Source organism: Ranitomeya variabilis, chromosome 8, assembly GCF_051348905.1.
Source record: "Ranitomeya variabilis isolate aRanVar5 chromosome 8, aRanVar5.hap1, whole genome shotgun sequence".
Lineage (NCBI taxonomy): Eukaryota > Metazoa > Chordata > Amphibia > Anura > Dendrobatidae > Ranitomeya > Ranitomeya variabilis.
In genome coordinates, this window is record NC_135239.1 from 213,372,012 (window position 1) to 213,385,749 (window position 13,738).

General features: G+C 44.2%; 1 protein-coding gene across 10 annotated transcripts in view; it reads left to right on the plus strand.

The window, feature by feature from the left end:
- Nucleotides 1-13,738, plus strand: part of IL5RA (interleukin 5 receptor subunit alpha) — a 120,799-nt gene that overhangs the window by 51,790 nt on the left and 55,271 nt on the right. The window contains exon 1 of one of the 10 annotated variants that reach the window (XM_077276865.1): nucleotides 4,448-4,521. The exons of 8 other annotated variants lie outside the window; for them this stretch is intronic. Coding sequence is in view for 1 of the 2 variants with exons in the window: in XM_077276860.1 (XP_077132975.1) it covers nucleotides 9,978-10,013 (36 nt within the window). In the remaining variant the exon portion in view is untranslated. Of the gene's footprint in view, nucleotides 1-4,447; nucleotides 4,522-9,962; nucleotides 10,014-13,738 lie in introns of those variants that run through there. One more of the 10 variants, XM_077276860.1, reaches the window with a different exon arrangement.

The following is a 13,738-nucleotide window of genomic DNA, read 5'->3' on the forward strand; positions in this document are numbered from 1 at the left end:
ACCCCTCTCTTGACAGTTTGACAGAAATGATCAGGGAAGAGGAAGTTCAGTTGGCGATTGAAGGGCTTGCCCAAAAAAAATCGCCTGGTCCAGATGGCTTAACATCTGAATTCTATAAGACCTTTAAGGACGTTTTGGTTCCCCTCTTGACAGAGGTATTCAATGAGTGTCTTTCCTCAGGCACTCTGCCGAAGTCAATGAGGAGGTCTGCTCTGATCATCTTGTCAAAGGGTAAGGACCCATCTTGCATTGAGAATTGGCGTCCCATAGCGCTTCTCAATGCAGACAGGAAGGTTCTGGCAAAGGTGCTGTTTAATCGGCTGGTGAAATTTGCACCCCGACTCCTTTCGGAGGCCCAGCATTGCTCTGTTCCAGGCCGTAGCACATTTAGTGCTGTGCTCTGTGTCCGAGAGGCAGTGGAGCAGGGTAAGGCTGGTCACTGGAAGGGGTACATGCTGTCACTGGACCAGGCAAAAGCGTTTGATCAGGTTAATCACGAGTACCTCTGGTCCGTCCTTCTGAGATATGGCCTGCCGGGGGGGTTTGTTGATTGGCTTAAGACCTTGTACAGTGGGGCAGAGAGTTTCCCGCTTGTGAATGGTTGGATTGGCAGCTCTTTTGAGGTTGGGTCCGGTGTTCGCCAGGGTTGTCCCTTGAGCCCGCTGCTGTACGTGTTTGCGATTGACCCTCTTGTTAGGAGGGTGGAGCGTGGACCGTTGGCCGGGATCGGGATGGACCAGGCAGCACCGGAGGCCACTCTGAGGGTGGTGGCGTATGCCGATGATGTCACCGTGTTTGTTTCCTCTTACGAGGAGGCAGGGTGGCTGATGTCAGAGGTAGATCGCTACTCGGAGGCATCCGGGTCCAAGATCAACCGGGATAAGTGTGAGAGTCTCTGGCTGGGAGGAGGAGATCCTGGTTTTGATCTCCCGGACACCCTTCCAGGACCCAAAATCTCTGCAAAAATCCTTGGCATCGAATTTGGCCAGGGGGATTACCCCAAACAAAATTGGGACAGCAGGCTAGAGATCGCCACTCAGAAGGTGAACCAATGGAAGGGTTGGTCTTTGACCCTAAGGGAAAGGGTAAACCTGATCAAAACTTACCTGCTCCCTTTACTGATTTATCTGGGCAGTGTGTGCATCTTGCCGGAATCTCTCTGGACTCGGGTCTACAGTTTGTTCTTCCAACTGTTATGGGGGAATAGACTGAACCTGGTCAAGAGGGAGGTTACTTACCGTACGAGGAGACTAGGAGGGTTGGGTATGGTCAACCCTGTGGTATTCCTTGTGGATACTTTCATTAAGATCAATATTGCAAACCTCTGGAAAGAGAGGGCTCCTCCGTGGGTATTCTCCTGTAGGGGATGGTTTCAGCCTTTCTTCCAGGAATGGGAGACAGGAGGGCAAGTGAAGGATCTTCGCACACCGCATGGACATCTTCCGGCTTACGCTACCTTGGTTCTGAAGGTAATTCGTCGGTGGGGTCTGGGAATGTGGGAGATCAGGACTCTGCCAAGGAAACTCCTTGACAATAGGGTTCTGTTGACCCATTTCCAGAGGCCTCTGGCGCTCAGGGACTGCCCAAGTCGGGATCTTGGGGTGGGTTTACATCTTTTGAATTCTATCCGGATCCCCTCAAAGTTTTGGGACTTGGCTTGGCGCTGCTTCCATGGGAAACTGTGTGTGAGGGACAATCTGAAGTGTAGGAGCTCTGAGGACAGAAATTGTCCTCGGGAGCATTGTGGTACCTTGCTGGAAAGCATGGACCACTTCCTGCTTCATTGTCCCTTCAACACAGAGGTGTACAACAGGGTGGGCGCCTTCATTGGCTGGTCTCGGCTGGCCGTTCTCTCCTATGCGGAATGGGCCTATGGAGCATTCGGAGACCTTGGTGGTCGGGACCGTTGCACCTTATTTCTAGTTAGCGCAGTGGTTAGGTATCACACGTGGAACGCACGGTGCTTAGTATCGACGCAACGAAAAATCCTCCCCGTGGATGATGTGTTTAGGACCATACTCGGTGACCTGGTGAAGGTGCGCTCTCTGGAGTATGGGAGACTGGGTGCACGGAGGGCCGCGCTCCTCTGGAGGGGCTTTTCTTTTAGTGTGCCCTAGTCTGGTCATCTCCTTTCCTGGTGGTGGGCTGCTGCTGACACTGTAGATTTTTGTTTTGTTTGATCATTATACAGTGATGTAGGGCTGCAGGCGCCGAGCTTGGGCTTCGTGATTTGTGATTATTGTGGTGTGTGCTGCTGTATATAGTGTATATATTGTATATGGGGATATAGATTTGGGTGTAGGTGTTAGGTTGGGTGGTGGGAAAGGGGGGGAGGTGGGCTTATCTTGTGGGACTATGGGACACTGGGTTGTTTGGGGGAAAACTGGCACTGCCTGATCTGGCCTATGGACGTTGGACATGGACTGAGGCATGAGACGCAGGACCAGCTCTCAGGTCAGTGCGGGGGGTTGGGAATGGAGGATAGCTTAGTATTGTATATATTTGTTTAAATTTGTGGCTATTTTATTTAAAAATAAAAATAAATAAATAAAAAAAAAAAAAAAAAAAAAAAAGAGAAAAAAGTTTATGTATATAGTTTTTGTTTGCCATTGTTTATTTTATTTGTTATTATTATTTTGTTTGGTGACCGGACCAGAAGGTCAAAGTAGTTATTCTGTATATACTGTATAATGTGTGTGAGAGGAGAGAATGAGCGGCTGGACCAGTGTTCAGTATACTGATTATTTTTTTCTGGATGATATTTCTGTTTTGTTTCTGTTATTATTATTGTTATGTTTTTCATTTTTATAATAAAAGATCTACAGGATGTAACTCAGGATCAGTAATGTATGTACACAGTGACTGCACCAGCAGAATAGTGAGTGCAGCTCTGGGGTATAATACAGGATGTAACTCAGGATCAGTAATGTAATGTATGTACACAGTGACTGCACCAGCAGAATAGTGAGTTCAGCTCTGGGGTATAATACAGGAGGTAACTCAGGATCAGTAATGTAATGTATGTACATAGTGACTGCGCCAGCAGAATAGTGAGTGCAGCTCTGGAGTATAATACAGGATGTAACTCAGGATCAGTAATGTAATGTATGTACACAGTGACTGCACCAGCAGAATAGTGAGTGCAGCTCTGGAGTATAATACAGGATGTAACTCAGGATCAGTAATGTAATGTATGTACACAGTGAATGCACCAGCAGAATAGTGAGTGCAGCTCTGGGGTGTAATACAGGATATAACTCAGGATCAATAATGTAATGTATGTACACAGTGACTGCACCAGCAGAATAGTGAGTGCAGCTCTGGAGTATAATACAGGATGTAACTCAGGATCAGTAATGTAATGTATGTACACAGTGACTGCACCAGCAGAATAGTGAGTTCAGCTCTGGGGTATAATACAGGAGGTAACTCAGGATCAGTAATGTAATGTATGTACATAGTGACTGCGCCAGCAGAATAGTGAGTGCAGCTCTGGGGTATAATACAGGATGTAACTCAGGATCAGTAATGTAATGTATGTACACAGTGACTGCACCAGCAGAATAGTGAGTTCAGCTCTGGGGTATAATACAGGAGGTAACTCAGGATCAGTAATGTAATGTATGTACATAGTGACTGCACCAGCAGAATAGTGAGTGCAGCTCTGGAGTGAGTGAATAGTGAGCTCTGCTTAGAATAGTTAGGGTATGTGCACACGCTGCGGATTTTGCTGCGGATCCACAGCGTTTCTGCAGATCCACGGCAGTTTCCCATGAGTTTACAGTACAATGTAAACCTATGGGAAACAAAATCCGCAGTGCACATGCTGCGGAAAAAAACGCTCGGAAACGCAGCGGTTTATTTTCCGCAGCATGTCAATTCTTTGTGCGGATTCCGCTGCGGGTTTAGGAAACCGCAAAAGAAACCGCGATAAATCCGCAGTAAAAACCGCAGCGGTTTTTCACTGCGGATTTTGTAAATCCGCTGCGGAAAAATCCGCATTGGAATCCGCAACGTGCGCACTTAGCCTTACAATGTATTGGGGTGACATTGCTATTTGGCTGGAGAGAATCTTAAAGAGGTTGTCCACTACTTTAGCATTGATGACCTATCCTTGGGATTAGGACATCATTGTCTGATCGGTCAGTGTCCCACTCCTAGCACCCCCAGCAATCAGCTGTTCTCAGTGGCAGCAGGTCATCAATGATAAAGTAGTGGACACCCTCTTTAACATAGTAATACACTTGAGTGACATCTTAAATAACTGGAAAAGTTTTTTTAAAAGTTTCATTAGTTGTAAACTCTCTCAGAAGTGTGTGGATATTGGGATAGCGGCCAGATCTTTGTCGTATTTTCATGTGGGTGGAGATCTCGGAGCTACTTTGGATTTCGTGGCTCCTCTTGGACAAATGAAAAAACAATGAAAGCGAAACAAGTTCTGATAATGATTCTCACTCATGGAGGAGACAATCAGAGCCGCCACATGAGCTCATAGTCCCCAGAAGGTGGCGGCTGGGTAAGGTAAGAAGGAAGAAGGGGCTGGGAATGTCATTCATGTAACTGTGTGTATTCCTTATACTCATCACATCGTTAGCTGCATTTACAGGTTTGGTCCCTCTGACAGTATGATGTATGGGAGTATAATGTAGGCAGATTGTGGCGGTGTCATGCTGGCATTATATAGTGCTGCTCCCTGGCATTGTATGGTTGTATAATTGGGCTCAGACCTAGACAGTAATGGGGTGGTGGCCTCTTTGTTAGATCCGAAATTGCATATAAAGCATGTGGAGATATATTGTCAGGTTCCCATATACCTATGAAAGATGGAATGGCAACCATATTGCTTGTCACAGCATCAGGGAAATAAAAAGAGGGTAGAAAACCATTTTTCACTATTTGTCAGCAGAGTACAATTCTTGGACCAAAAGAACAGAAAATAATACTGAACAGAACAATGTACGGTAGAAATTGAGACCTCGTCACCGTGTGAAGATGTCACTCAAGTGTTTTATTATGTAGCAAAAGAGCCTAAAAAGAAATAAAGTATTTAATTGCTGAAAACTCTGAAATTCACCACAAAATAAAGAGAGTAAATTGTAATAATGGCAGATGTTTTACTTGATGAAGAAATAAGTTATGGAAAACACAATAATTTTGGAATCCTCAGAGGAGGATGAGGAACATCTGCAGAAAATGATGGACTGTAAAGTATCCCAAGGAAAACCATGTAGTGCTGAACAGATTAGTGAATGTCCACCTGGATACGTGTATGTGTGTAAATCCTCGCCCTGTTTCCGACAGATTGCTACATGAGTTATTTGTAGGAGTTGTGGGAATCTGCTGAGTAATCGGCGCGAGGTCGCAGCAGTGCTATATCCTAGACAGTATTTTTTATATATATTTTTCCACATTTCCATCTATTAGACTGATATTATGAAGAAACATGGCTCTAAATCAAAATCCTCCATGTGCTGAGTTGTCCATGACCTCAGGACTCCTGGGTTTTTGATTGGGCAGTGTTATACGGTCAGTGCATCACGTAGACGATGCAGCCCTGACTGTGAGAGAGAATCTTGCTTTATTTCACATTATTAAATTACAGGACAGCAACAGCAGAGATAAAACAGACATGCGTTTCACACCCACACAGATGTCCTTAGTCATGTTGACTGTAATACAGATGTATCTACTTGGCGCTGTATTGTATGGTTAAATGTGCACTCTATGACAATAGTATGGGCATTGTATGATAGTTAGTATGATAGTGCTTTATAGCTACATTATTTGTTCAGTTAGTCAGGTTGTGGAAAACCTGCAAATATGAAAGTTCAAAAAAATAACCCCAATAATAAAGATTCTTTTTTTCCTAATTCTCACAAAATTAGAATATCATCAAAAAGTTAATTTATTTCAGTTCTTCAATACACAAAGTGAATCTCATATATTCTATAGAGTCATTACACACAGAGTGATCTATTTCACGTGTTTATTTTTGTTAATGTTGATGATTATGGCTTACAGCTAATGAAAACCCAAAAGTCATTATCTCAGTAAATTAGAATAGTTTATAAAGCCAGCTTGAAAAATGATTGTAAAATCCAAAATGTCGTCCTACTGAAATGTATGTTCAGTAAATGCACTCAGTACTTGGTCGGGATCCTTGTGCATCAATTACTGCATCAATGCGGCGTGGCATGGAGGCGATCAGCCTGTGGCACTGCTGAGGGGTTATGGAAGCCCAGGTTGCTTTGATAGCAGCCTTCAGCTCGTCTGCATTGTTGGGTCTGGTGTCTCTCATCTTCCTCTTGACAATACTCCATAGATTCTCTATGGAGTTAAGGTCAGGAGAGTTTGCTGCCAATCAAACCCAATGATACTGTTGTTTTTACACCACGTATTGGCACTTTTGGCAGTGTGGACAGGTGCCAAGTCCTGCTGGAGAATGACATTTCCATCTCTAAAAAGTTTGTCGGCGGAGAGAAGCATGAAGTGCTCTAAAATCTCCTGGTAGACGGCTGCGCTGACTTTGGTCTTGATAAAACACAGTGGACCTACACCAGCAGATGACATGGCTCCCCAAACCATCACTGATTGTGGAGACTTCACACTGGACCTCCAGCAGCTTGGATTGTGGCCTCTCCACTCTTCCTCCAGACTCTGGGACCTTGATTTCCAAATTAAATGCAAAATTTACTTTCACCTGAAAACAAGACCTTGGAGCACTGACAACAGTCCAGTTTTTTTTTCTCCTTGGCCCAGGTGAGACGCTTCTGGCCTTGTCTATTGGTCATGAGTGGCTGATACAAGGAATGTGACACTTGTAGCCCATGTCCTGGAGACGTCTGTGTGTGGCGGCTCTTGGAGCAATGATTCCAGCAGCAGTCCACTCCTTGTGAATCTCCCCCACATTATTGAATGGCCTTCTCTTAACAATCCTTTCCAGCCTGCGGTTATCCCGGTTGCTTGTGCACCTTCTCCTACCACACTTTTTCCTTCCACTTTCCATTAATATACTTGGATACAGCAATGTGTGAACAGCCGGCTTCTTTAGCAATGACCTTTTGTGGCTTCCCCTCCTTGTGGAGTGTGTCAGCAGTCTTCCCCATGATTGTGGAGCTACTGAAACAGACTAAGGACCTTTATAAACGCTTAGGAGCCTTTACCGGTGTTTTTTGTTAATTCTAATTTACTGAGATAATGACTTTTGGGTTTTCATTGGCTGTAAGCCATAATCATCAACATTCACAGAAATAAACACGTGAAATAGATCACTCTGTGTGTAATGACTGTATAGAATATATGAGATTCACTTTTTGTATTTAAGAACTGAAATAAATTACCGTATATACTCGAGTATAAGCCGAGATTTTCAGCCCAAATTTTGGCGCTGAAAGTGCCCCTCTCGGCTTATACTTGAGTCACTGTCGGCGGCAGGGTCGGCGGGTGAGGGGGAGAGAGGTCTGTCATATACTCACCTGCTTCCGGGGCTCCTGGCGCTCCCCCTGCCCGTCCCATGGTCTTCGGGTGCCGCAGCTCTTCCCCTGTTCAGCGGTCACGTGGGGCCGCTCAATAAAGTTATGAATATGGACTCCACTCCCATAGGGGTGGAGCCGCATATTCATTCCTCTAATGAGCGGTAACAGTGACCGCTGACAGAGGACGAGGCTACAGCACCCGGAGACCATCTGTCCGGGATAAGGAGCCAGGGACGCCGGGAGCAGGTGAGTATTACATATTTACCTGCCCACTTTCCACACGCCGGGCACCGCTCCGTCTTCTTGCTCTGACTGTTCAGGTCAGAGGGCGCGATGACGTACTAATCTGCGTGCCGCCCTCTGCCTGAACAGTCAGTGCGGAGAGACGCCGAGACGGGACGCTGAGGATCTGCGGGCAGCAAGAGAGGTGAGTATGTCATTTTTTTTTTATTGCTGCAGCAGCAGCATTATATATTGCACAGCTTTATATGGAGCATCTATGGGGCCATAATGAACGGTGCAGAGCATTCTATATGGCACAGCTATATATGGATCATCTATGGGGCAATAATCAACGGTATGGAGCATTATATATGGCACAGCTTTATATGGAGCATCTATGGGGCCATAATGAATGGTGCAGAGCATTTTATATGGCACAGCTATATATGGATCATCAGTGGGGCAATAATCAATGGTATGGAGCATTATATATGGCACAGCTTTATATGGAGCATCTATGGGGCCATAATGAACGGTGCAGAGCATTCTATATGGCACAGCTTTATAAGGAGCATCTATGGGGCCATAATGAACGGTGCAGAGCATTATATATGGCACAGTTTTATATAGAGCATCTATGGGGCCATAATGAATGGTGCAGAACATTCTATATGGCACAGCTATATATGGATCATCTATGGGGCCATAATGAACGGTGCAGAGCATTATATATGGCACAGCTTTATATGGAGCATCTATGGGGCCATAATGAACGGTGCAGAGCATTCTATATGGCACAGCTTTATAAGGAGCATCTATGGGACCATAATGAACGGTGCAGAGCATTATATATGGCACAGCTTTATATGGAGCATCTATGGGGCCATAATGACCGGTGCAGAGCATTCTATGGCACAGCTATATATGGATCATCTATGGGGCCATAATGAACGGTGCAGAGCATTCTATATGGCACAGCTTTATATGGAGCATCTATGGGGCAATAATCAACGGTATGGAGCATTATATATGGCACAGCTTTATATGGAGCATCTATGGGGCCATAATGAACGGTGCAGAGCATTCTATATGGCACAGCTTTATATGGAGCATCTATGGGGCAATAATCAACGGTATGGAGCATTATATATGGCACAGTTTTATATGGAGCATCTATGGGGCAATAATGAACGGTATGGAGCATCTATTTTTATTTTTGAAATTCACCGGTAGCTGCTGCATTTTCCACCCTAGGCTTATACTCGAGTCAATAAGTTTTCCCAGTTTTTTGTGGCAAAATTAGGGCGGTCGGCTTATACTCGGGTCGGCTTATACTTGAGTATATACGGTAACTTTTTGATTACCGGTATATTCTAATTTTGTGACAAGCACCTATATTTGTAATTTATGTTTTTGCAGAATTTTTTAAAGAGTTTATCCACTACATTGTATAATGCCGGCACCGATTTAAACCTTGTAAAGAAGTGTATTTTCTAAATACCTCTTGTTGCCATCTGTGCCTGTGAGAGGGGCTATCGCTGACCACTCGGCATCACGTGACCCCGGCTGAGGCCACCGCTGACATCTGCTGATGGCACGTCAAGTTCCAGAATCCTTGGGGGAGGGGAGCGTTTCACCGTGCGTCATTTACACCGGGATATGGAAAGTGACAGGTCTTAATGAAAAAAATGATAGCACCAAACCTTATAAAACAAAATAATAGCAGTATTCACTTCCACTTTCTCCTGCCGATCCAGCGTGGAATCCCTAGACGTCCTCCTGGTCTTTTTTTGTACAAGTATCTGGCATGTGACCGCTACAGTCGATCAGTGCCTTCACAAGCCGTGCTACTGTCATTATGACCCTATTCAGAGTGGCGGTGACTGTAAAGTCCGATGTGTGACTGCGGAGACCACTGTTTGACCTTAGCGGTCATGTGTTTGCTGCCTTGGGATGCGTTGTATCAGCAGATCTTGGCCACATTCACACGACTGTGAGGAGGACTTGTCATGCACAGAGGATGCGGACGTGTTCTGCTGCCGGTCCCCAGTACTCCTATGGGGGTCGTTTGGCACCATTCAGGCCATGGGACTCTGGTCCGTGGAGACGAATGGTGAATGCAGCAAAATGTGAATTGTGCTAGTGACAACCATGGGTCCGGTGGCCCGGGGGTACAGTGCAGACTGGTCACAAAAGGCACCCAAACTACGGTCATCTGAATTCAGCCTGAAGAGCCAGAAGCTTCAAGATGCAAACTTATGGGGGAACTCAGAGAAGGCAATGGAAATCCCTCCCAGGAGTTTCCTAAGGATAATGGTAGATGGAAGATCTGCAAACTGATGTGTGGTAGTTTTGTGTGCACTATATGACCATGATTGGGGCACTGTATGGTATAGTTATATGTGCACTATATGACCATGATTGGGGCACTGTATGGTATAGTTATATGTTCACTATAAGACATTATTATTGGGGCACTGTATGGTATAGTTATATGTTCACTATAAGACATTATTATTGGGGCACTGTATGGTATAGTTATATGTGCACTATATGACATTATTATTGGTGCACTGTATGGTATAGTTATATGTGCACTATGACAGTATTATTGGAACACTGTATGGTACAGTTATATGTGCACTATATGACTAGTATTGGGGCACTGTATGGTATAGTTATATGTGTCACTATAAGACATTATTATTGGAGCACTGTATGGTATAGTTATATGTGCACTATAAGACATTATTATTGGGGCACTGTATGGTATAGTTATATGTGCACTATATGACATTATTATTGGGGCACTGTATGGTATAGTTATATGTTCACTATATGACATTATTATTGGGGCACTGTATGGTATAGTTATATGTTCACTATAAGACATTATTATTGGGGCACTGTATGGTATAGTTATATGTTCACTATATGACATTATTATTGGAGCACTGTATGGTATAGTTATATGTGCACTATATGACGGTATTATTGGAGCACTGTATGGTATAGTTATATGTACACTATATGACATTATTATTGGGGCACTGTATGGTATAGTTATATATTCACTATAAGACATTATTATTGGGGCACTGTATGGTATAGTTATATGTGCACTATATGACATTATTATTGGGGCACTGTATGGTATAGTTATATGTTCACTATAAGACATTATTATTGGGGCACTGTATGGTATAGTTATATGTGTACTATATGACAGTATTATTGGAACACTGTATGGTGTAGTTATATGTGCACTATATGATAGTATTATTGGAGCACTGTATGGTATAGTTATATGTGCACTATATGATAGTATTATTGGAACACTGTATGGTACAGTTATATGTGCACTATATGACTAGTATTGGGGCACTGTATGGTATAGTTATATGTTCACTATAAGACATTATTATTGGGGCACTGTATGGTATAGTTATATGTGCACTATATGACAGTATTATTGGAACACTGTATGGTATAGTTATATGTGCACTATATGACCATGATTGGGGCACTGTATGGTATAGTTATATGTTCACTATAAGACATTATTATTGGGGCACTGTATGGTATAGTTATATGTTAACTATATGACTATGATTGGGGCACTGTATGGTATAGTTATATGTTCACTATATGACATTATTATTGGGGCACTGTATGGTATAGTTATATATGCACTATATGGTAGTATTATTGGAGCACTGTATGGTATAGTTATATGTGCACTATATGACGGTATTATTGGAGCACTGTATGGTATAGTTATATGTGCACTATATGACTAGTATTGGGGCACTGTATGGTATAGTTATATGTTCACTATATGACATTATTATTGGGGCACTGTATGGTATAGTAGTATTATTGGAACACTGTATGGTATAGTTATATGTTCACTATATGACATTATTATTGGGGCACTGTATGGTATAGTTATATGTGCATTATATGATAGTATTATTGGAGCACTGTATGGTATAGTTATATGTGCACTATATGATAGTATTATTGGAGCACTGTATGGTATAGTTATATGTTCACTATATGACGGTATTATTGGAGCACTGTATGGTGTAGTTATATGTTCACTATATGACATTATTATTGGGGCACTGTATGGTATAGTTATATGTGCATTATATGATAGTATTATTGGAGCACTGTATGGTATAGTTATATGTGCACTATATGAGAATGGTATAAGTTGCATGGAGCGGGTCAGATCTGACTTTAGTCAGATGTGGCATAATTTCAAGTGACATATTTTAAGTGTATCATCTGAAATATACCAGAAATAGTACAGAAATCGGCCAGACGGTAAGACTAATCACTGTGTTCCAACTTTACTTACCTTTCTTTTCTTCCCTGCTCTTTAACCATGCTCACATTCCCCCCACCGTTTTTGCTCCACTAATCCTCACTCTCCTCCACTAACCCCATACCCCTGCACCCTCAAACCACATAACTATCTCCCCCTCTCTCTTACCCCCCACCTCGCTCCATCTGCTGTCCTGCTTTCTAATCTCAGACCTCTACCACCAAAATATAATATAAGCCAATCACTCTCCTTCACCCACTTGCTTCTTTCTCTGCTTATTCTCACTGCTGGCGACACATCCCCCAATCCTGCCCCCCCGCCTCATTCATCACTAATCCTCACCCCTATCCTCCTCACACTATGAGAAACTATCGCAACCCCTTACACTTAAAATCTGTGCCACTGACCCCCACCCCCCTGCTTCCTCTCTCTGGGGCACTTTGGAATGCCCGCTCTGTCTGCAACAAGCTCCACATGGTCCATGATCTCTTCACTTCCCGCAACCTTTCCTTTCTGGCCCTCACTGAGACCTGGCTGACGCCCCCTGACACGGCCTCCCCTACTGCACTGTTACGGTGGCCTCCAATTTACCCACACTCCTTGCTCTGGCAACAGACATGGTGGAGGAGTGGGTATCCTTCTTTCTAAAAACTGTTCCTTCAACCCTATCCAACCCCCACCCTCCCTTATCCTCCCTTATTTCGAGGTTCACTCTGTCCGTATCTACGCTCCCTCCAATCTCCAAATGGCTGTCATATACCGACCACCAGGCTCAGCCACTGCCTTCATCGACCAATTCTCCACCTGGCTCCTTCACTTTCTCTCTGCTGACATCCCCACCATCATCATGGGTGACTTTAATATCCCTACTGACACCCGCCAGCCAGCAGCCTCCAAGCTACTGGCCCTTACTTCATCCTTTGGACTCACCCAGTGGTCCTCCACAGCCACCCACACAGACGGACATACACTAGACCTCATCTTCACTCACCTCTGTTCCTTATCTAACCTCACAACCTCTCCCTTCCCCCTATCTGATCACCATCTACTCACCTTCTCATCCTTGTCCTCCTCACCCGCCCCCCATGTCCAGCCAGTACCACATCTTCGCAGAAACCTCGCACATCTAGACATTCACAGACTCTCAGACTCTCTTCTACCTCTGTCCTCCATATCTTCACTCCACAACACGGACAGCGCCACCGCTTTCTATAACTCCACCCTCACATCAGCCATAGACTCAGTCACCCCTCTCATGCATGGCACAGTGCGACGAACCAATAGGCAACCTTGGCATAACAATCTCACAAAAAAACTTTGACAAGCATCCAGGGTTGCGGAGCGGCGTTGGAAGAAAACACGCCTGCCAGACGACTTCACCGCTTTCAAACAAGCTACATTTGACTTCAAATCAGCCCTCACCTCCACTAAACAGACCTATTTCAGTAACCTTGTATCTTCACTATCCTACAACCCAAAACAACTATTCAGCACATTTACCTCCCTCCTCCGCCCACCACTGCCACCTCCAACTCCCCTCATCTCTTCCGAGGACTTTGCCATCTACTTCAAAAACAAGATCGACCAAACAAGGCAAACCCTAACTGTTCCACCACCCCAACCACTCCATATACCAGACCTCTGCCCTTCCCTAATAACCTCCCTCTCCAACATCACTGGAGAGCTTACTCGCCTCTTTTCCAAATCA